The sequence below is a fragment of the Xiphophorus couchianus genome, chromosome 6 (genome assembly GCF_001444195.1).
Source record: "Xiphophorus couchianus chromosome 6, X_couchianus-1.0, whole genome shotgun sequence".
NCBI lineage: Eukaryota > Metazoa > Chordata > Actinopteri > Cyprinodontiformes > Poeciliidae > Xiphophorus > Xiphophorus couchianus.
This window is the reverse complement of record NC_040233.1, coordinates 2,864,810-2,888,225: the sequence shown is the minus strand read 5'-3', so window position 1 is coordinate 2,888,225 and position 23,416 is coordinate 2,864,810. Positions and strand designations below refer to the sequence as shown.

The window sequence follows — 23,416 nt, the reverse complement described above, 5'->3', positions numbered from 1 at the left end:
GCATAGTTACATGTGTAATTGTAGGTAAACAGATCTGAGTAGAAGTAACGGTGAAGCTGTGGTTCCGTCACAACGCTGAAACAATGAGCCAGTCTGTGCTTCCTCTGGCCGGTGAACTCAAAATAAACCTTTCACTCCTCCCCAACGTCCGCGTATAACTGTGTGACGGCGAAAGGAGAACGACTCGACCCCAACACACGCGCCGTTGTTAGCGGACGCTATTGCATATCAACCAATCACCTCACAGAATGACTTAGCTATCCAATTATAAAGCACGTTGTTGGCATGTGGGCGGAGACTAAAATTTACAAACCGTTCCGCCTCGATTTCCAGTAACCCGAGAGATTTATTGAAATATAGTTCAGAAACAAATGCTTTTAGCTTCTTACCCTCCGATCAACTAAGGTAATAGTTCAGATGAAGTAGAAATGATGTATGGTGTTTAATTAACTGCTTTTATAACAAAAAACAAGGCTAATGACTAGCTAACCACCTGTTGGTGTAAAGAGCTCCTCTGTTTACATTCACGTTAGTGTCGTTTATTGGCAGCACAGTGTTCGTGTAAAATTGCAAAGAGAGAGAGATCTCTTTTTATTTCAACTTTAGACATGTAGCCATACAAAGAGCTGGATAAAGTTAACTTTAGTAAGACTGGTCGTTATTTAAGCTGAGGAACGACATTCAGGCGGTTCTGTTCTGATGTTTGACATCGAGGAGAAAGTTAGCAAAGATGTGTTCGGCCTGCACAGTCTGATCCAGGGAGCTGAGATCTGCCACCGGAGTCTGGGACAGAAACTAAGGTGAGCAAAGTAAAGATCAGAGGTCTAATTCGACAGAATTAGGTCTGAATGAATTACTGCGACGATGCAGAAATTGGAGGAAGATGTACAACAATTTCAAGATCTGCATCTAGCTCTATATTGACGTTGAAGCTTTTCACATTTTGTAAAGTTATGACAAAAATATTGTTTCATTGAGATTTTATATTAAAGACCAGGAGCCTACAAGCCATTTTTGTTTTACCCTTAGTTCATCTGAATAAAACTGTAGAGCTGGAAATGTTTAGTTTTTGTCATCTTTTATGTTTGATAAAACATGGGAAATGTACTACAGTATATATATATTTTAAAGAACCACAATGTTATATCTATTTTTAGATTTTAAAACAAATTAAAACTTGAAGACCTTTTTAAAGCCAAGCCATGCCATGTTCCTGCCTCTCTGTGTCCAGCCTGTAGGGATGGCGTCTGCCGCTGCGAGAAAGAAAGGCGGCTGCGTTCGCCAGGAGAACGCCTGCCTGATTGCAGATGAGCAGTTCCGCAGCAACCTGGACGCCCTGCAGTTTGAACCAGAAGCTTCCGATCTGCAGGTTGGACATGCATCCGGCCCCCTCACGCAGACACGCGCATAAAAGAAAAGAGAAGTGTGCTTCAGTTCCATGGTTGCAGTGATACATTAGTGTTTTCGTTGGCAGGTCCATCACAGCCTCTCCGGGGTCATGGTCAGCAGCAGCATGGCGGCCATGAGCGAACACATTCGTCAGCTGGAAGCTGAGCTGGAGGCTCAGACTGAGGAACTGAAGTAAGCTCATTGTTCTACTGCAGGGAGTCAAACTCATTTTTATTTTGGGCCACAAGGGCCAGGAAGGGACATTCACAACTCTTTGAGAATGTTCCTTGGCAGTTGTGTCAGAATGTGTCGATCAAACTACATGAATTGAATTGAATTTATTGTCTATGTCTATGCTTTTTCTGCATTTTATGAGTATCCTTTATATATAATTTTAACATGTTTTCTACAATGATATGATTTGACACTATACAAATAAGAACTGATTTGATTTGACTTATCAAATAAAGTTAAATTTCTGTGGCCCTCTAGACTTTGGATATATATAAAAATATATATCCATCATAGCCATATATATATATGGCCATATATATAAATGGCTATGATGGGTCAGTTTTGGCCCATGGGCCTTGAATTTGGAAAAGGCTCAGTTTCACTTATAAAAAGCTAGTTTTCATGAGATGTTTTCTGATTTGTAATAAAATAAATCTCTTATACATTGGAAATCAGAAGTTTACATACACCAAATACAAAGACACATGCACATCTGACGTTAGATCAGACCAAACTTCTCTTGTTTTAGGTCAGCTAGAATTACCAGAATTATTTTTATTTTCTAAATGCCATAATAGTAAGAGAAATAATCCGTCGGATTTATTCATTAATGTCTGACTTGCTTAGTTTAAACTCTGCAGTTTGCATCGTCCGTGTTTTATAGGGCAGCGGAGCTGAGGGCGGAGTCCTGCCAGGAAGCTGCCGTTCACAGTGAGGCTGTGGTCGCCACGGTTACTGAGGAGCTGAGGATGCTGAGAGAGGAGCTGGAGAGCAGAACAGCAACAGGAAAGAGGTGGTGGTTTTAGACCTGCTCCCACCTGGACGTAAACGGGGGATTACTTTAAAAAAAAAAAAAACTTTTGATGTGATTTATATTAAATATTACATATCGTCTTATAATCAAAAGAGTGGACTGTGATGACAAAATTGTATCATCTGGTAATAACATTTTTCGCCACAGAACTCACTGTCAAAGCTATGAGGCAGCATTTCTGCTAAATAAATGTAATAATTAATTAATAGAGGGTAAAAGACATTGTAAAAGTTGATATTGCTTTAAATATTTTGTCTCATTTTCTGTGAGTTAATCCTCTTTGGGGTTACATGTTTGGGAACCCCGGATCTAAACTCGCCTCTCCTCTCAGAGCTGAGCAGCAGAGGAACCAAGCTCTTCAAAATGCAGAGAAACTCAAAGAAGCTTTCAACGATTACAAAGACACGTTTTCCAATAAACTCCGAAAGGTACATTTTTACTCAAAATTGTCGTCTTATTTTATGACAACTTAAAAACCTTTTCTTGCCTGTTGACGTTGGAGATGTTTTGTCATTTTGCGCCTTCGAGGTGGTGGAGAGTGAGACGACGCTGAAGGAGAGTCTGATGGGGTCTGACAGAGAAAAGCAGGAGTTGGAGGTGAAGTTTTCTGCGTTGGAAAGAGAGCGAGCTGAGCAGAGCCAAACGGTCAGGTACTGAGCGTCTTCTGTTGAGTAGAAGACGCCGCTTTTTCCCAGCATGCGCTTCACCGGCAGCGTTTTGTTTTCCACGCAGCCAGCTGCAGGAGGAGCTGAGGCAGGGCGGAGCGGCTGCGGCTCTCCTCCAGGCCCAGCTGGAGCAGGTGGCGTGCAGAGCCTCCCAGCTGGAGCAGCAGCTCTCAGAGCAGGGGGCCGAGTGCAGGGAGGCGGCCTCCGTGCGCAGGGAGGTGGAGGAGCTGCGGACGCTGACCCGTGACCAGGAGCAGAAGGTGACCCAGACCCAGGCTGAGCTGTCCGCCCTGGAGGCCATTCTGGCTCTGCTGCACCTGCAGGAGGTGGGCCAGCTTTCCACTCCCACCCACAGGCTGAGTTTTGTTTCCATACATACAATCTGGTGTTTGTGTCCAAACCCTGATCCTGGAGTCAACCTAAAAATAACAAACCTGATTGTGTGTTTGATCGCTGATCCTGTTGAAGGGAGGGAGCTTCAGTCTTCGTTTTTGCTTTTTGATTTATGAAGGCTCCTGCAGGACCAATCTGCTCCAATCCATGCATGCTGCCCCCAGTGGACTATTCAGGAGCTGCACATCTGCTGAAGCTGAAGCCAGGTAGGCTCCAGATCCTTCATCATCAACTGTAAGGCTGAGCTTCAGAGTTCCTTTTTCTGATGCCATTTCATCAGTTCCTCTGTTTTACAGCAGTAGACAAACCGTTTCATTAATCTGTTCCTGTTTTAGGAGCAGTTGACCCGTCACTCGTCTTAATGAATAACTTTGAACGATGTATTACGTTTTATGGAATCAAATTTCCACACTCTTCCTTAGACTGTGAAATAGAACATTATGGTTGGTAATTAGAAATTCCTAGAAACTTTGATTATGGTAACCTAATTTTTAAAAATCCTTGCCTTTAGAATTTAATAAATTGTTCCGATATAAATATTAGACATTAATATTGTTAATGTTGTGTGTTTTCACCACCTACATTGCTTCTTTGTTTATATCAAACACACCTCAATCCTACAATGCATAAGCATCACATGAGCAAATGAATACGACATAACCAGATGGAAATGAACATCGGTTATTAAAATCAGCCCAGTTTTTTGTATTGGACGGATACCAGTCTGTTAAAAATTGACTAATGCCAGCCGATACTGATATTGATGCCATATGGTGCATCCCCACTTTTCCTATATTTATTTTAGATGGACTATCAGAGATGCCAATAACTGTATCATGAGATGCTATGTTAAATGCATGCATAAGATTTTATTCCCATGCTGAATAGATTAGCTTAAATTAAATGTAGAATTGTGCAGAATGGGGCGTGCTGTGGTGGCGCAGGGGGTTAGCACGCCCCACGTTTGGAGGCCTTAGTCCTCGACGCGGACGTCGCGGGTTCGACTCCCGGTCCCGACGACCTTTGCCGCATGTCTTCCCCCCTCTCCTCACCCTCCTTCCTGTCTGCCTACTGTAAAAAAAAATACGTGCCACTAGCGCCGCAAAAACTCTTCGGAGAAAAAAAAAAAAAAAAAAAAGAATTGTGCAGAATGTTCAGTGAGGTTATGGCACTGCAATAAAAGATGAAATTATTATTAACGAAGTTTTTTTCATGCATGCTCCAAATTAGCTCAACTTTAGTTTTAAGGGTGAAATTAGTCTTAAGGGTGAAAGGCTGCCTTTGATATATTTTGTTCTAGAAGAAAACTACTTTGGTCATTTTTACTGGTGCACCAATTTCAGTTTTCCGGCCGATCATCGATCTCTAAATAGCCTGACCTGCAGAGTCTGGGTTTGACCGAGAGGTTTTTTTTTTTGTATTAAAAGTTGCGAAATGTAACAACAAAAATATTTGCGGAAGTAGATAAAATAGATTTCACAGTTGAGTATCATTTGATCCATTTCTTTGGAATTTTTTGTTGTTGTTTTATTCCTTGTTTTTAGTGGTTGTTGTTTAGATTTAAAATTTCTTCCAGCTCCAGTTTGAATTTAGAATATTAAGGAAATCAGAGCTGATTTGTTGGCGCACTCCTAGTTTTTGTTTTGTTTTGTTTTAGTTCAGTGACAGACTGTTTGGGTTTTATGTGCCCTATGATCTTTATTTAAATGTTGACTAGATGGATAAATGGCTAAAAGAGAAAGTTTGGGCTGGATGGAGAACTTGTTTTGTCATAACATGATCCAACAGTGCAGATTTAGAGTTATTTGTACATACAAATGACCTGCTAATAAAAAAATAATGAATAATAATGAAAGAGATAAAGTTACATCCAAGTATTCCAAAGGGACACCAGCATGTACACCAGGTGGTTTGCTGGAAAACGTACCGTGTGCCACTGCTTCCAGGTGAGGGCTACCAGCAGCTGCTGCGGGTCCTGCAGGTGAAGGAGGCCGAGCGGCTGAAACAGCAGAGCCAGAAGGAGCGGCTGCAAGAGCGTCTGAGCAGAGCCCAGGAGGAGATCTCTGCCCTGCAGAACTCCATGGCCCAGAGAGCCTCCCACTATCAGAACCTCCACACAGAGCTGCTGGAGCGGGGCAGCCAGGCCACAGACGCTCAGAAAGAGGTCACTATGCTTTCTCACCGTTACTCCTCAGGCCGTTGGAGTGAAACTAAAGACGATCAGAGATACAAGTCTGAGCAGCACATATACCGTACATGGTGTCATTCCTTTTAAGGAACAAGGTGCCCGAAAGCCGACAGCAGTGATGTGTAATGCTACCGATCTCATTTACATCTTCATTTATCCAAAACTGTAGCTATGTATTTCTCAAAACAGGCAAATACTGACAGTGATTCTAATATTTTTATCCAAGGCAAAAAAACATCAACAACACTATAAATGGTACAACAGTTCTAATATTTAGGGATTATCTTGGATTCACAATTTTGTTTTAAACGAGTGAAACAGATTGTGAAAAGAAAACAATTGAATCTAATTTCTGTATAATCAGACACTACGCCATGATTACACCTGATATGACATATTGTATAACATGTTTTGTCATTGGCTTGCAAAACAGTTCCCAAAACAACCAGTTGAAATAGTTCATAAACAAGCATAAAAGCTGTTGGATAAAAACCCTAAAATCCTATTTTCACTTCTCATCTCATTTAAAAAAAAACAAAAAAAAACAAACAAACTTAAAACTGGCTTTTGGAAAAATATTTTGGCCAAAAATATCAACATTGAGCATATGTAAAGATATGTAGATTTTAAGATGGTTTTATGTATTTCTTATTCTGTAGTGTTATTTTGTGTGGGTGTTTTTATTTGTTTTTAATTTTAATTTTTTTAGTCCTTTTATTTATTATTATCCTGCCTGTCAATGGGACTAGAGATGTAAATTAGCCGCTGAGCTATAATGTTATGTATTTACATCTAATGTTTATTAATAGTTATTGTCCCATGTCTAAAAATAAACTTGAACATGCTGGTGACTCTTTTCTAAAGCACTGACGCTAGGAAAAAATGTTGAGAGTTTTGGAAATAACAAAGAAGAGGAATAATTTTTTATATTTTTCTTAATATGCACGTGCCATATGTTTTTTCTTTCCCTGTTTTACTTTGCCTCAGTTAAAAAGAAAAAGCGCTCGGGTTGCTGCGCTGGAGAAACAGCTGCAGGAAAAAAGCTCGGCGTACAGTCTGGCCGCTCTGAAGAACACGGCGCTGGAAAACGAGCTGAAGGTACAGCCACTCAAACGTTTTAACTAGAACTTCATCAGCCCTGCGCCTGAAGCTGTGTTTCCATACTGAAAGTACAAAAATACATTTGCTTAATGGAAACCCGGCTATTTAGAAAAAAAAACAACTTTTTCAATAAAAAGTTTGTTGCGGCAGAATGAGGTGTTTTTTTTTAGCCATATCAAAATAGGCTGAATTCGCAAAACGGCAATGAAAACACTTTTTTCCCCATCATTTGTGTCACATGTTACTACTGCCAAAAACGTCGAAGAAGACAACAGGAAGCAGTAGGAGGATGATGGCTTGCTTTTTTTCCGGGACAATGTGCAGCTGGCTCCACCAGTTCTCTCACAACATCACACAGTTCATAAAAAGTTGATGTTCCAACGTGTTGAATCCATAGATCTTCTGCAAAATCATAGACTAAAGTTTCCCCAAAATGCCCAAGTAGGCGGGGCTTACAGTTCCAACGGCTGAATAATACGGTGATGTCACCTCTCATTGGCTAATAGAGCTCTGATTATATGAATATATCTCATGTAAGTGTTTACATCGGTCGCTGCCACACGAGTTTTAATAACTTATCGCGCAAACAAGCTTGTTCACAAATGAATTTAATTTCTTATTTAATGGAAACACCGCAATTGCCAATGGTTTTTCATCATTAGCAGAATATAGACAAATATTTGTTTTGTACATATTTGTAATGGAAAGGCAGCTAGAGGCTCTGATCTCATTACAGGAGAAGAGCAGCAGCGTTCAGCACTACCAGGTTCTGATGAGCAGAAAGCAGAAGGAGCACCAGAAAGCTCTGGATCAGTGTAAACAGTCTCACTCTAAGCAGCTGGCTGAGCAACAGCATAGGATAGAAATGGTAACATAAACTCATCAGCTCCTTTGGCAGCAGCAGCAGCTAAGCTAACAGTGGCTCTGTGACTTCCTGTAGCTGCAGCTGTCTGTGGAGGAGAGCCTGGCCCAGATGTTGGAACTGGAGCAGCAGCTGGGTTCTGTTCAGACGGAGCGGGACAAGGCTCAGAAAGCTGCGCTGCTGCTGCAGACCTCTTTGGATCAGCTCTCACAGGCAAGGCAGCATGTAGGTTCCATTCCCATCCGGGACAGGACAGAGGAGTTTATACGTTGATGAAATGTTCTGTTTCCTGATTCCAGGAGAAGCAGGTTGAAGTTCGACACAACCAGGAGATGCTGCAGAGTTTCAAAGATCAGGCTACTCACTCTGCCACCATGGTTTGTATAGGAGCCATGAACACAACATGGAAAAGTCACAAGAAGTATGTTTATGATATTTTTTATGTCTGGATAAACATGGAAGAAAATTTAAATTTCTTATTCGTATTCCCTATTAGGATGTCTAAAAGTTTCCATTTGTTCATCTCTTCATCCATCCATCTATCTGATGTTGTATCCACCATCGATAACCTGCTTTGTGTTTCTCCACCGTTTAGGTATCTGAGCTGCAGTCCTGCCTGTCGGTGTGCAAGGAGGAGCTGAACTCGTACCTGCAGCAAATGGAGGAGCTGAAGAGGAACCATCAGACAGAGCTGCAGAGGAAGAATGAAAAGGTCCACACTGAAAACGTCTGTCAGTTGGTTTGTCAGGACACAAGGCAGTTAAACAGACACACCTGTCCTCTCTCCTTGTTGCTTTTTCAGATGTCTCGTCTGCAGGAGAAGCTGCACAGCACCAGCCTGGTCTGTCAGAGCTCCAGTGAACAGAACCTGCAACTGCAGGAGTCTCTGCAGCAGCAGCAGACCATGCTGACCGAGAGCACGGCTCGGGTCTCCGAGCTGGAGGAGAGCCAGAGCCAATTGCAAAGACAGGTGAGGCTAACACACATACGCCCGTTATCCGGTGCACATGGCACTGGATATTGCAGTGTATCGTCCAGTGCATTATCCAGTGCATTGTGCACATTTTCCCTGCATTGTGCACTGGCTGATACACTGGATTCATAATCCAGTGCATTATAATAATGCATGATGTCACATCCAGTGCATCCACAGCTCATTAAATTTGGGTTCTGGGTACCCTGTGACCTAGAATAAGAAATACACTGATTATTTTAGTGCTGATTCCTCTGCATCCTTTGTCATCCAAGTACAACTTATGGTTCCTGAGGTAACAAAAGGTCACCCCAATGTTCCTAAGGCTCCTGTGTGCTAACTGACAATCTGAATGCTGTAAAATTGGGAATGGGAACGTTTGCGTGTTGAGGCAGACAATTACCTCAGGGGTGAAGCACATCAAAATGCATCAACACAACGAATCTAATTTGGCAGTTGAAAAACAAGCACTTGATGGAGTTTGGCCACATCGAGGCTCAATGCAGGAAAATAGGATATCCGGAGTGGCCAGATAGCAGGTAAAGCAGCGCCCAGCAGCTGGTAAAAACTTTGTTAAAGAGTTAATGGAGGAGCAATGTTGTGTTGACTTCCTGAAGGTAACATAGTTACATGATTGTGTCCTAAAATGGCACAATGTTGCTAGAAAATACGCAACACTGGCCCTTTAATCTGTCAAAACTCACCACTTTTTCACTTTTGAATCTTATTATGGAGATTATGGATAAACACTTTCTTGGCCGTGTTTTTCCAGTCAACAGCTGACTTTTTGCTGTCTGTTCCAGGTGTCTGGTTTGGAGCTGCAGCTGGAGCGAGCGTGGGCTTCTCTACAAGATGAAGTCAGGAGCAGAGGCCTGGAGGCCCAGGCTGCGGAGAGGAACCTGCAGGAGGCGACCGAACAAAACGCACAACTCTCCAAGTCCATCAGGTCCCAGACAGAAGAGCTAGGATCACACGAAGCTCCTTATACTACCTGTTTTCTGTATCATCCTTCTGATAAAACACTCATTCTAACACTCTAAAATACATTAAAATGACATCCTGAAGTGTAACTTTTGTAATATGGCAAAAACCACGTCATGATCTGTTTGTGGATGGTTTTGCTTCTCTTTTAGTTTCCAGCTGAGGGAAAGGACAAAATACACAAGCCTTTCTCTGTTGGTGTTAGAGCTATACTTTCAGTTAAAGCTTGAATCTTTACCTCATGTTGTGCTTTATATTTCTGGGCAGTCATCTCACATTGAAGATGGAAAAGCTGGAGGTGGAGCTGGAGCACCTGAGGAGCCAAGTGGCTGCAAAGGCAGAGCAGATCGTTGGCTTGGAGCAGAACCTGCAGTGCACCAAGAGCCAAGTCATCACCAAGACCTCCACAGGTTAGACATTCAGGATCAGTTCGGAGGAAAAAAAGGTCCGGTGTTTTCAGCATGTTCTCCATCAGTCTCATCTTTGACCTTTATCGACTCTCATCTTCCTCCAGTTGAGGAACTTGAAGAGAAGCTCCATCGCTGTGAGGAGGAGCGGCTCTGCAGCATGCAGAGAGTGAAGATCCTGGAGGGTGAACTGCACTCCGTGCAGGTGGAGCTGGGCGACACCGTGGAACGACTGCAGGAGCTGCAGGACGTCCTGCAGAGGACCCAGACCGTCTCTGACCAACGGCAAGCCCAGGTGGACAAACTGGGTTTGAGGCTGAGGTGAGGAGAAGTCCACGTGTGGAAAGGTCGCTCTGTGCACCACACGAACAGAAAATTGCATCAGCAAGTCTGCTGCTCTGAACATCTATGGAAAACTATGCAAATGTTGAAGCTTTGCTTTAAATCAAACCCGACTTCCTTCATTTTTGGTGATCGGCCGATATTTGCATGTGAAAGCGATTTTATTTACCTCAACAGAGGTCTGAAAATCAGCCACTGTCCCTTTTGCTCTGCAGAGACAGAGGGCTGACTGTTTTAGTTTTCTTGTTTCTCAGGTTTAATTCTGCGTTGTGTGTTAGCTGTTAAAAACATATTTTAGGACTGTGACAAATTTAGATATTTCTAAAGTAAAACATCTTTAAAGTATTTTATCTGTTGAGATAACGTTAAACATTGGGATGTTTTTGTTGCATGAAATGCAGAATCATACAAAGCCCAGTTGTATGACACAACAGTTTCCATGGCTACTGTACATCAAGCACTCTGTTGGATAATCAGTCACGAAGAAACTAGGAAAGTCAAAAGCCAACCTGGAGTTATTATGATTTTCTGAACTTTTTAACTCCTCCATTAAACCTGCGTGTGTATATATGCGTCTGCCGGCACATACAGTATATACTAGAGGAACATAAGTACATAAGTATCAACCCAAATGCTGCAAAAAGAATGAATGAATATCCTAATATTGTCTTGCAAAAATATTTCATCTTCCACAATCCAGAAGTTGTTCTCCTGAGTCCTGATGATGAGACAGGTGGCTTATGGATTATCACAGAGCTGGACTATAAATCAGTAACAATATATTTATGTGATAGGTTTGTGATCAATATCTATTGATAAAACATCAGTGAAATTCAACAATTTCACTGAACTTGGATCCAGAACCGCACAGCATTCTGGGGGAAACTCATTTACTCTTTGGTTGCCTAGCGACAACCTGTAGAGCAACCTGTAGAACAACTTGTGGAGCGGCAATTTAAGGTTTCGCCACCATGCCTCATAACTGCTTAAAAGCAAAAAAATTCATAACTGTCGTTATCGACTGATATGAAATGCTTACCTCATGACATGTTTTTCAGCCATGTCATCCAGCTGTAGCTTATCTGTGTGTGTGTCTGTGCATGTGCATGAATTTACAGTGAGACCCAGAGGGAGTTAGAGGCGAGAACTCATGAGGTCTTGGACATGGACAACGCCCTGAAAGAAACACAGGAGGAGCTCCAGCAGAGAGCCAAGCTGGTGCAACACATCTTCAATCAGCCTTTTCTATTCACCGCCATTAAACGTCCGTCTCATCTACCACCTGTCCTCACTGCCGTGTCCCCCTCAGCTCAGCCAGTTGGACGAAGCCATCAGGGAGCACAAGCTGGAGATGGACAGGAAGGTGGAGGTCCTGCAGCAGGAGCTAACACAAAGAAACGCCAAGGTCAGAGAACCTGTCCCTGTCCTCTTAGCTTTTTATTCGTTTTAGCCTCAAGTTTCCATCCAGAGACTTTAGGGAAGAAGAAAAGCAACATAAAGGTCATTTGAAAAGTACATTTTTGCTGGTTTTATAATAAATATTATTCCTTTTTATACAAAAAATATTAATTAATTTAAATTACATTCATAATGATAATTTAATTCCAGTACAGTTAACCTAACTTCTCTCAGGCTTGTCTAAACCCGACTCATTTTCCCAACTGATCGATCCGAACCACAGAAATGATGCAAACTCCAAAACACACGGGCAGGAAAACTAATGCAAAATGCTGCAATCACAGGAAGTAAAAGAAAAAGGGAAACTGCACAAATACAGCAGAAGCAGCAAGTATGAAACTCTGCAGTCATTCCATAGAACTGCATTACTCCAGACCACTAGGGGGAGTCGACCACCAAATTATATCGGACCAGACTTTCAGTAAAGACAGATGTCAAAATTTAACAGGATGTCCAGGAGAATTTGGAAGAAGAAAGAAAAGGTGCGATATACTTGATGTCATTATCAACAGCAGCATATTTCTTCTCCAGATTCCCCCTAGTGGTCTGGAGCACCTTCCATTTTGTGGAGCGAGTTTTTTACTTGCTGTTCTTGTTGCTATTTACAGCATTTTCACTTTCTTTCTGTTTCATGTGTTTGCAGCATTCTTTGTTTGCATTGTTTTTATGTGGAATTATTTTTTTTTCTTGTGATTATGTGTTGTTTTTCTTTCTTTTTGGGGGGTGGAGTTTGCATCATTCATGTGTTCGCTGCCCATTTTCACCTGTCTGTCACTTTAGAAACACCAAACACTCAGCTGTAACTGAGACGTTCACTCAGGGATTTTGAACATAAAAACACTTTTAAGATCTTTATTAGTTAAAAAGACACACATTATTTTCATTCCTCTTCTGATAAGTCTGGGATTGTAATTTGACAAAATGTCAATGGATGTAAAAACTTTGCATAGCACTGTACACAGTTCAAACATCCCAGTTCTATTTCCATCCAGTTACCCGATTAGCATCTCCTTGGAGCATTAAAAGAACTTCCCATACATGCAGCTTTCTTTTGATAGAAGTGAGGAGAGGAGATCCTGGGATACCACGATGGGCATCACTAATTTAGATAGTTACTGAGAGCTGCTGGAACTTCCTGTCTGCTCCTGTTTTTGTGCTGTTAGGAGTCAGAGAAGCTCAACCAGCAGCTGTCTGAGTGCGAGCAACGGCTTCAGGAAGCGCTGGACGAACTGGAAGCGAGTCGGCGTGACCGTGACGCTCTGAGCAGAGAGCTGGACGGAACCAAGCTGCAGATCAGGGAGACGGTGAAGCCACTTGTTGCTCTGACTTCTGGGACTGTTAACTGTTGGTTTCCCTGGGATTAACTGGAATAGTCTGAGAATGAGTCATTTTTCCATTCCCTTCAGCTGCCTCCGTGTTGCGCGTATGATTTTAACCATGTGGTGTGTGTGTTTTTGCAGGAGGCCCAGCTGCGCAGCGCAGTGGAGGAGCTACTTCAGAAGGAGTCTGGGTGGCTGCAGGAGGAGGAGCGGCTGCAGAGCACGCTCTCTGCTCTGGAGCAGGAGCTGGAGCTGGAGAAGGAGCAGCACAGTAAAGAGGTACACCTCCTCCACCTCCACCTGACATCAGAGAAGAGAATATACTTTACTGACCCCTAGGGACATTTGTCACACACTCGAGGGTGTCCACTGCATAGTAGCAGCTGCCCAAACAAACAGTAAATACACATACAAACAGCTTGACTACATAAACAACAGTTTAAATTTAACAAAACACCAAAGCTATTGCACACCTTCCACCTCAACACACTCTCTGTTTAAAAAGAGTGTTTTCTGTTTTGTTCTTTGAAATTAAAATATCTATGTTGAAATAATTGTCTTTATTAAATTACTTTAGAAGATCCTGCTAATATAAATGTTGAACGTTTCCATTTATTTATGAAGATATTCAGTCAGTTCCACAAAACATGAAAGGAGCCTTACTGTACTGTACATGGTCGACATGGCGACTCCAGCTTAATGGGGCAATATTTTATAAAATTGACTTTTCTTTTAGCTTTACATCATGTAATAATGTTAATCAGAAACATACCTGTAGTTTTGCTTTGATTCTTTCATGGGTGTTTGAGAAATCCTTTAATCTCACCTGGAAAACGTGACGGCGGTTTTTCATGAGAATTTCAGTCTCCGTCTCATGAGTCCGTGTGCTTCCTGTTGGTCCGTGTTAGAACAGCTGCTGTGGGTTTGCAGTGACTCCGGTGGTCACCGTTGTTCCTCATACGCTTCTGTTCTGTCTCATTTCTATTCCTCTTCTTGGATGTTTTTACCTGAGGGAAACTTTTTCACATTATGTGTTTCTACTGGAGTTTTATGTAATTGACTAATGCACAGTATTGCCTAACAGAAACTGATTCACAGTTTTAAGTTGTTTTTCTTTAATTGTTTGTTTTTTGGTGTTCATTTACATTCACGTTATTACATGATTACATAACATTTCAACTTTAATAGATAAATAATTCTAGATAAAGAGAAACTGGAGTGTAAATATTAAATATTATTAAAGTAGATATTAGCATAATTTACACGATTTAATAAAAAATAAAGTAATACTTTGTTGAACCACCTTCCAGTGGTTCCAGAGGTGTGCCTCTTCCTGCTATATACCGTATACACCGTGTTTCAAATTATTATGCAAATTGGATTAAAGTGTCATAAAGATGAAATTTTTTGTTGTGCTATTAAATTTATAGATGGTTTTGTGTGTCAGGGCTCTTTGAATCACTTTAATTAATTTCAGAGAGCTGGTTGATTAGTTTGTCTGGTGAGCTCAATTAAGGGAAATCTACGTAAGAAGGATGTTCCACATTATTAAGCAGGCCACAGGTTTCAAGCAATATGGGAAAGAGAAAGAATCTCTGCTGATGAAAATCATCAGATAGTGTAGTGCCGTATGACAAGATATGAAAACATTACATATTTAAGGAAAACTGAAGCGTTATCGTACTGTGAAGAGATTTGTGGCTGATTCAGAACAAAGATGGGTTTGTACAGATAAAGGCAGAATGAGGAAGGTTTCTGTTAGACAAGTTCATCAGATTAAGAGAGCAGCTGTTAAAATGCCCTTACAAAGCAGCAAACCGTTATTTGAAGCTGCTGGAGCCTCTGGAACCTCAAGATGGAGGATCCTCCAGAGGCTTGTGGAGCATCAACCTACTATTCGACTTCCACTAACCAGAGCTCACAAGCAGAAACGGTCGCAGTGGGCCCAGCCGTACATGAAGATTACTTTTCAAACAGTCTTGTTCACTGATGACTGATGTAGTGGATTGGTGGTGGACGGCCACCACTTCCCAACACGGCTGTGACGTCAGTCAGCAAGGAGGTGGTGGAGTCATTGTTTGGGCAGAAATCATGGAGAGAGAATCTTTGGTCGGCCCCTTCAGAGTCCCTGAAGGTGTGAAAATGACCTCAGCAAAGTAGATGGACTTTCTGGCTGATCACTTTCTGTCATGGTTCAAAAGAAGAGCCGAACCTTCAGTAGCAAAATCATCTTCATGCATGACAATGCACCATCTCATGCTGCAAGGAATACCACTGTGTCATTGGCTGCTATGGGCATAAAAGAGGAGAAACTGATGGTGTGGTCACCATCCTCCTCTGACCTCTGACCTCAACCCTATTGAGAACCTTTGGAGTTTCCTCAAGCAGAAGATCTGAGGGTGGAACGCAGTTCATATCAAACCAGCAGCTCTGGGAAGATATTCTGACATCCTGCAAAGAAATTCAAGCAGAAACTTTCCACAAACTCACAAGTTCAATGGATGAAGAATTGTGCTGTGATATCAAAGAAGGTTCTATGTTAACATGTAACTTGGTCTGTTAAGGTGTTTTTGATTGAAATAGCTTTTGATTTTAGTACATGTGACCACTTGATGCTGCACATTCAAAGAACGACCGTTTGCAGTTCTTATAATCGTATAATCCATAAAATATTTAGAAAATCTGCTGTGCAGAATAATTTAGAACATTTCGCATTTTGAGTTTTTTTATTTTTGAAAAAATTACTGTTCTCATGGGGAGCTTTGTTCAGTAAAATTTGATTTATACTGTAATAGTTCATGACTTGAAAATTATACTGACCATCATTTGCATTGACCATTTAAGAAAATTTGAGAAAATATCACTTGCATAATAATCTGGAACATGAGATATATATATTGTGTCTAATATACTGTAAAGGGATGGTGGACGCTGTGTGAATGCTTTTGTGAAACCCTGTGTCCTGACCGCGCCGCTCTCCGTCGTCCTGCAGCTGGAGTCTCTGCAGCACACGCGGGGCCAGCTCCTCAAAGTGTCGGAGCAGATCTCCTCCACCATGCGCTCGTCCCAGGAGCAGCTCACCGCCAAGCTCCAGCAGAGCCAGGCCCACCTGGAGGAGGCCAGGGCGCAGTGCGGCCGGGTCAAAGCCCAGCTGGACCAGGCCGAGATCGAGCTGGACTACAGCCGCAGCCAGGCCGGCCACCTCCAGGCGCAGCTGGACCAGAGCCAGGCGCAGCTGCTGCAGAGCAGAACCGAACTGGAGGACAGCAAGGTTCTGTGTGAGCAGACCAGAGTTCAGAGCAGCCACCTCCATGCGCAACTGGAGCTGCTCTCTGCGCAGCTGCAGCAAAGCAGAACGCAGGTTTCCCAGCTCCAAACTCAACTCCAAGCCTCGGAGAAGTCTGCAGAGATGTCCGTTGATTCGCTGCTCATCAAGGTACGCTTTATCCCAGAACCGCATGCTTTGCCGACTGCCTGCGCATCCTTAACAAGTCTTAAAATCATTTAAATATAACAAAAACAGTGACTTAAAAACATTAATCACAGGGCTTAAATACATCTTACCATGAGATGTAACATGCACATCTCATGTGCATTGAGATGTGCATGTGAATGCAATGCTATGCTATCAGCATTTTTATGCTATGCTGATAAAAATGTTAAGGTTTTAATAGATGGGCCATGTTGTGATGACTTTCTGAAGGCGGAGTTTCAGAGAGTTGAGGAGTTTTTAAAAGAAACAGAGGCCCAATCTTAAGGTATTGATATATAAATTCAAATTTCTTTTAAGTCATTTTTTGATATATCTGGTATTTTTGTAACAGCTGAAGGCAAAATAGTTACTTGATTGTGCCATAAAATGGCACTGTGTTCCTGGAAAACAGATACAGTAATACTGCCCCTTTAAGCTTAAGCTTATTATGCAGAATGAGAAGCTCAAAGTTGCTGGCAGGAGCCACAAACTCCAGAAATGTCAGTCTTTGCTTTGCTTGATTGTAAAAGAGTTCCTCACCTCAATGTTACAATAACCTCTTATATTTCTAGTTTTTTTTTGTCTTAAATTTCATTCAAGGTGGCATAAGAGGTCTTATATTTGACTTTCTGAAACCTGCAGGAACCCTTTGACTGTTCCTCCTGTTCCAACGTGTTTCATGCTGATTTTTCCTCCTGCTGCAGGAGTCAGAGGTGACCCGCCTCCAGGCCCGGATCTCCAGTCTGGGACGAGCAGCAGAGAGACGGAGCCTCTGCAGCCACTCTCCCTCCCTCACTGAGCCTCCGGAGCCCTCCTTCTCCTCTCAGCCATCTCTTCCTTCCTTCAGACTCTTACCAGCCTCCGTCCGCTTGTCTCCACACTCTCACCCGGGGCCCCTGCGCTCCCCGACACACGACTGGCCTAAGAGCGCCAGCTTACACTCCTCCACGGACCTCCCTCGCAGCCTGAGGGGGGCGCTGATCAGGGAGCCGTGGGACTCTTCCTCTGCGTCTGGTTTGACGTTCCCAGGGTCGGCTGACCAAAGCTGGCGGGGCCTCAGCTCCACCGAGGCTTCGTTCGACCCACTAACGTACATGGCAGACGAACCCAACAGCGCAGACATCCGCACAGAGGCACCGGTGGGACAGCAGGGGGACAACATGCCGCTCACTGAGTCCAGGAGGGAATCGGAGGGGACTCTGGTGGGAGAGGACGAGGGAGAGGTGGACATGAGCTCACTGACCGGGATGCTGAGGTTTGTGAATCAGACTTTAGCCATGCAGCAGGATTCGTCTCCATGGAGCCCCATAAAGCAGACGCAGACCTGACTCTCTGTCACTCTGCAGGTAAAAACGCCTTTAATTAGCCGATTGATCAATAAAAGCTTGGTTTTGTTTTCTGAAATGGGAAGTATCAGAGCAACAGTTACTGACATCTAGTGGTCGAGTTGGAGATTCACCTATTTTTTTGCCTTGCATTGACGTTCACATGCCATTTTGTTACAATCCAATCACCAGCTTCAATGTATTTTATGAGATTAGTCAAAAAAGGGAACACATAATAAATATTACCATGATACCTTGAACACAACATCCTTTTGCTGAAACATAGTAGTGGCAGCATCATGCTGTGGGATGATTTTTTTTTCCCCCTGCTGGTTAGAGTTGATGAGAGATGAAGATGGAGCCTAAATACCAATGTAAGGAATTCATGGTCCAGTCAAAGTCCAGACCTGAATCTCACTGCAAAGATTAACTGATGGTTACAGCTGCTCTCCATTTTGTCTGACTGAGACGGGTTTTTTTTTTTTTGCAAAACTGAAATGAAACAGGGGCTTTCATGAAATTCTCTCTCATTAGTTGAACAAAAATGCATGCTACACTTTTCAGATTTTTATTCGTTTGAAAAGAAAAGTGAAAACTAAGGCTGATCCGCCTTAATTGAACTCCAGTTCTTCTACCTAGAAAGTCCAGTTTGTTTTATTGAGGTGAGAATAGATAATCAAACTGTGAAGAGAACCAAACGCTGAACTCTGCTCCGCCTACAAACCCAGGTCTCTGTTTGGTTCAGGTGAACTCTGGTCCAGGTCGAATTCATATGTGACTGGAGACCGCTTCAAGCGCAGGGCATTCTGGGAAAATACAAACAGAATAAACAGTACAGATACAATAGGCCTTCGCAGCGCTTTGCTGCTCGGGCCTAATAAAAATGTGAGTTTAGATCCACTGGGAGAAATCCTACAACCGCTGAAATCTGACGCCACTCCATGTTTGTTTACATTTTATGAAGAAGGAAGTTGTTCTCTGTGTCTCCTTCAGAGGTTTTCATGTCGTTTCCTTCAGCGGTTCTTGGTGCAGCGCCACCACAGGCGAGGAGGTGAACAGGTTTTTCAATGTGGAAGAATCACAGCAGCTGAAAATGGTAACAAATGTTGCAACTTTGGTCACCAATCAAACTGAGTCTACTGGACTATCAGGTGTCAAAGTCTCATTGTCCTTCTGTTTCACAATAATGTGCCACTTTGGCTCAATCTGCAACATGAAAACTCTATAAAACACTTTAAAGGTTTGTGCTTATGAAGTCACAACAGTCCAATAGTTATGAATAGTGTAAACCTGGATGTGTTTATCTCTGGTATCATCTTTTTTTTTTTTCCAAGTGGAAGAAGCCACACCAGTGTTTGACTAGCCAAGGATTGCATTGTACCTTCAGGTTTTCACTTCTAGTTTCACACACTGTCTCTTGTTTTTGTGTCATGCAATGAACTTTGAATTCTGGATTTCTTAATCAGTTGGATCTTTATATGACGCAGCCTTCAAATGAGCCTAATAGTATCTGAAATGTGTTTTAATGCTGATATCTGGCTGCCTATTAGCCACTAAGTCCTCGTTTTTGTTGACGAGCTTTGAGACTGTCAGTCATTCAGATCGTTTTCACCGTCACCTCTGTGGGGGAGGAGAGGAACAAAACTTTCAACACCAGGAAAATTGCGCAAGATAAACTTCTTTAGGTCGTTTAGTCGATTTAGTGTTTAGAGGGTCACGTTTGGCAAAGTAAGATATTTATATAGAGATAACGCAAAACTACCCCTACTTCCTGAGCTGTTTTTTACATTTATGCTACAACCACAGTGTATCTTACGTGACAGAACAGCACAAAGTAGTGCACAAGTTGTGAAGAGGAAGGAAAACGATACGTGACTTTCAAAAGGTTTTACATAACTTGTTTTTAAAAAGTGTGTTGAGCATTTGTATTGAGCCCCTTCCAAGCTAGCAGTTAATAAAGCCACATCTTACTCCAGTTATAGTTTTGGTTCGCCACAGCCTGATGCTGCCACCGCCGGGTTTCCCTGATGGGGGTGGTGTGTTCAGGAGGATGTTTTATGATGGGTCGCATTCAACATGTGAAACAAAAAGCTGAATTTACTAATTTTGCCATCATCTGACCGGAGTACCTTCATGTTGGATTCATGCGGCCTTTATGACTTCCTCTCTTCTTGCCGGGCTGCTTCAGTTGTTTACCGACTTTTATCAAATCACATTACAACATGTGCAGAGAGACTGAGCCTCTGTAAATGTAAACCACGATGACCCGGGAAAAATTTGTCATTGAAAACTTTGAAGTCTGGCTCACTCTATGAAATAGTTTCAAGTTTTACTCAGGATCAGGTTTGTCATAACACATTTCCTGGTCAATAAATTGCCCCAGTAATTACTGGGATAAAAATTAAAACCACACATGGTCAAAAGCCATCATGTGTTGTGGTCATGTGTCTTTAAACAAAATTTCACTTCAAAAAATATTCCTCATCATCACGTTCATTTTAATTTATCATGTGACGAATTGATTGATGTTTTTTTTTGTGACAGGCGTTCCCAGGAAGCCTAGCATGTACTGTCCTTCTCTCTTTCAGGGAGCTGCCTGCATGGGGAGCACACCAACCAACCAACCCAATACATCCCTGTATTTATCAACCTTCTCCATGACTTGTCCCTTTATGTGTTAATGATTAAGATAAATTATTAGAGCATGTTTATGTGACCTCTTTAATTGCACTTAGTAAAACATGGATTCTTTGGTTCAGCAGAATGTAGCATTTGCTTTTTATTTAACCTTGTTAACTACTGTTTGTGAATGTAAATAGTTTTCTTATTATTTCTGCCAATTAAAGAGTTTTTACATAAACTGAGGTGACTGATGCGTTCCTATGAAAATCTCTGGAAGTTCCCACGCTGAGTTGGAGGGTCATCAAACTGCTCTCTGACCATGGAAGGAATGTTTGGCACATGGCTCCATGTGGACAAGTGAAATTATGATCACATGTGAACACAGAGCAAAGACATCAGAAAGGTTTTGGTTGTCAGATCCCGTTTGGATCTTTAGACTGCGGCTTTTGTAGGATCCTGGTAGTGTGTGTGCGTGTTCATGTGTGTGAAAGAGAGAGAGAGATTAGAAATTAAATGGAAGCATTTCTTTATCAGTTGGTTAAAGTTAGTAAAAATGCTTATCTGTGATGCAGAAATGTGTTTCCTTCTCCTGACCCAGCAAAAATAGCAGAAACTTGATTTCAAAGTAAATGTCTCAATCCTGATAAGGTCCCAGCTGACCTGGTTAATATAGGCCGAGGGTCTGGGCACCATTAGCGCCTGCTAATTGGCACATTTAGCTAGCACTTGTGCACTTGGACTGACAATACTGCAACACTGTGGCGAGTTGATGAAGCCCAGAGCTCAAGTGCAGGATTGCAGAGTTAAAAGCAATAGCTGTCTTGCTGGTGATGCTGCAGGATCAAAACTACAAACTAGAGAACTCATGTTTACATGACAAGTAACAGTAACTGCATTTGCCGTAAATCCTGCTGTTTGACACAATAACATGATGGAAAAACTCTCATGCCTCGTTGCCCTAAGCCTACTGCCGCTTTAGCTTCTCCAATACATTGTAAGCAGCAGGGCCAAACGTACAGCAAATGTATGGCAACTGTAATAAAATTACAATTGAAAATTCCCAGTCTTCCGTTGAGATTTCAATATTAGACATAAGGGGCATCATACATTAAATTGTTTATAAAGAAAAATAAACCAAAATATCACACCAGGATGCTGTTCTTTGTAAAAATAATTAACTGGTTTACAGTTTTACATCTAAATACCAGCAAAATTTGGAATTTTGGCCGATTAGTACCTATCATTAATTTGATGGTAATTAACTGCTGGCAATATTATTGGATTTTTCTATGAATTTTACAATTTCTATTATTTTTACAATAAATTTCTCTGTTTTATACCTTTCATAACTGTAAAAATGACATAAAATTCATGCTTCTTGAGTCATAGTAACTGTTGGTATTTCGCAATCGTTTACCGTAAAATTTACAGATTTTTTTTTTGCAACTTTGGTTTGTTAGCTAGAAATGACAACATTTCTGGAAACTTTGTGCATCAACTTAGGAAATGGTCTTATCTACTTACACTCACACACGCACAGATGTCTTTACACTTGTTTTTTTTTTTCAAGAGTTTAATAACTCTTGAAACTTTCATGCTTATGTCACTACATAAGCATGTTGAGCACTACATGCCCGTAATGGGAGGCTAGAGTTTTATTTATTTATTTATTTTTCTGAACAAATAAGCCTGATCTTAAGTTTAATTTGATATTAAAATCAATGAATGTAATTCTGGGTATGAACAAAAGTAGCAAAGCAAAAAATATCGGAACATGTAGCAGATTGAATTTAGGGTGTTTAGTGTGTCTGCGCTCTGAGGTATGGTGACGCTTTTATTTTGAAAGCAGGTCTATGCATGGCCTATTCAAAGGCTCTAATGCCTTCAGTGGTTTCCTATCTAAGTAATCTGTCGAACCAAAGACACCATTTTTTTTCTCTCACCCAAAGTGGTTTGAGTCTTGAATTGCTTATGATAAACATATGAGTTTGTTTTCCACCATCATGATGAACAGAAGCGTAATGAACGTAGATCTTTCTAAAGCTCTACAAATGAAAACTTACACCATTATTTGCATCTATTATTTATAGTTTAAGAAGCACATCTGACTTTCTGTTCTTGTTTTCTCTGACTGAGCTAGCTGACGCCGTGGAGCACAGAGGATGTGGTAGAGAGAGTGGTGAGTAGCGTGCTATAGCGCTCCATTTTCACTCTGAAACTTCCCCAGCCTGTCAGAAACGGCTCTGCTGTATTTTCCTGTTTGCGTAAATATCATGGTGCAAAGTAATGATTACTAATCCTGGTTGGACGTCAGATTTGCTTACTATTGAAAAGACACAGTAAGGAGCCCATCACATTTAAAAATAGATGAATTGAAGTGTTAGTTTATGGATTATGATTAAAAAAAGAAGCAAAAATTAGTATTGGGAAAAACTTCACACAACTAAAATGTTTGGCTGCAACACTTAACGCTAAAACATGCATGCTATATTTAGCCTCATACCAGGAAAAATAACCATGGAAAGATTTCTATGTAGCCTCTGCTTGTCACACATGATGACCAGAAGAATCAGCTCTCAGAAACCAAATCTTCCTCTTCTCCCTGCCAAGCTCTGCTTTTCACAAATTTCACTTACTGTAGAGACAAACCCTAAAAGAAACTGCAGCAAGAGATGGGAAAGTATTCACTCTGGGTGAATACTTTTGTACGCTGAAATGTTTCAGTTTTTTATTTGTACAAAATGGTTTGAATCATGTATAACTTTCTTTACCAGTTCACCATATCACTGCGTTCTGTTGATTTTTCACATAAAATTCCAATGAAATACATTAATGCTTGTGGCTGCAATATGACAAAACGTGGAATAGTTC

At 41.7% G+C, this 23,416-nt stretch overlaps 1 protein-coding gene across 3 annotated transcripts; it reads left to right on the top strand.

Annotated features, from left to right (window-relative positions):
- Positions 1-279: 279 nt before the first annotated feature.
- Positions 280-20,787, top strand: ccdc18 (coiled-coil domain containing 18). Of its 3 annotated transcripts, none has more exons than XM_028020845.1 (25): positions 280-800; positions 1,232-1,369; positions 1,475-1,581; positions 2,288-2,416; positions 2,769-2,865; positions 2,966-3,087; positions 3,170-3,428; positions 3,614-3,701; positions 5,442-5,659; positions 6,671-6,781; positions 7,521-7,652; positions 7,725-7,859; positions 7,946-8,023; positions 8,242-8,358; positions 8,449-8,616; positions 9,423-9,565; positions 9,868-10,010; positions 10,115-10,328; positions 11,468-11,567; positions 11,659-11,754; positions 12,971-13,111; positions 13,268-13,405; positions 16,119-16,562; positions 17,303-17,944; positions 18,669-18,771. In XM_028020845.1, exons 2-24 carry the CDS (start codon positions 1,241-1,243, stop codon positions 17,924-17,926), a joined length of 3,933 nt encoding a protein of 1,310 aa, XP_027876646.1. In that variant the 5' UTR covers positions 280-800; positions 1,232-1,240; the 3' UTR covers positions 17,927-17,944; positions 18,669-18,771. The 3 variants fall into 3 exon arrangements, with proteins under 3 accessions (XP_027876646.1, XP_027876645.1, XP_027876644.1); XM_028020844.1 differs by lacking the exon at positions 18,669-18,771 and adding an exon at positions 20,512-20,787 and having other exon boundaries at positions 281-800; XM_028020843.1 differs by lacking the exon at positions 18,669-18,771 and having other exon boundaries at positions 281-800; positions 17,303-18,183.
- Positions 20,788-23,416: the final 2,629 nt, after the last annotated feature.

Coding starts and splice junctions, on each gene's coding strand:
- ccdc18 (XM_028020844.1), top strand. CDS start 1,241: ATGGCGTCTGCCGCTGCGAGAAAGAAAGGCGGCTGCGTTCGCCAGGAG. Junction 1,370..1,474: donor CAGAAGCTTCCGATCTGCAG/GTTGGACATGCA, acceptor TTTCGTTGGCAG/GTCCATCACAGCCTCTCCGG. Junction 5,660..6,670: donor CCACAGACGCTCAGAAAGAG/GTCACTATGCTT, acceptor ACTTTGCCTCAG/TTAAAAAGAAAAAGCGCTCG.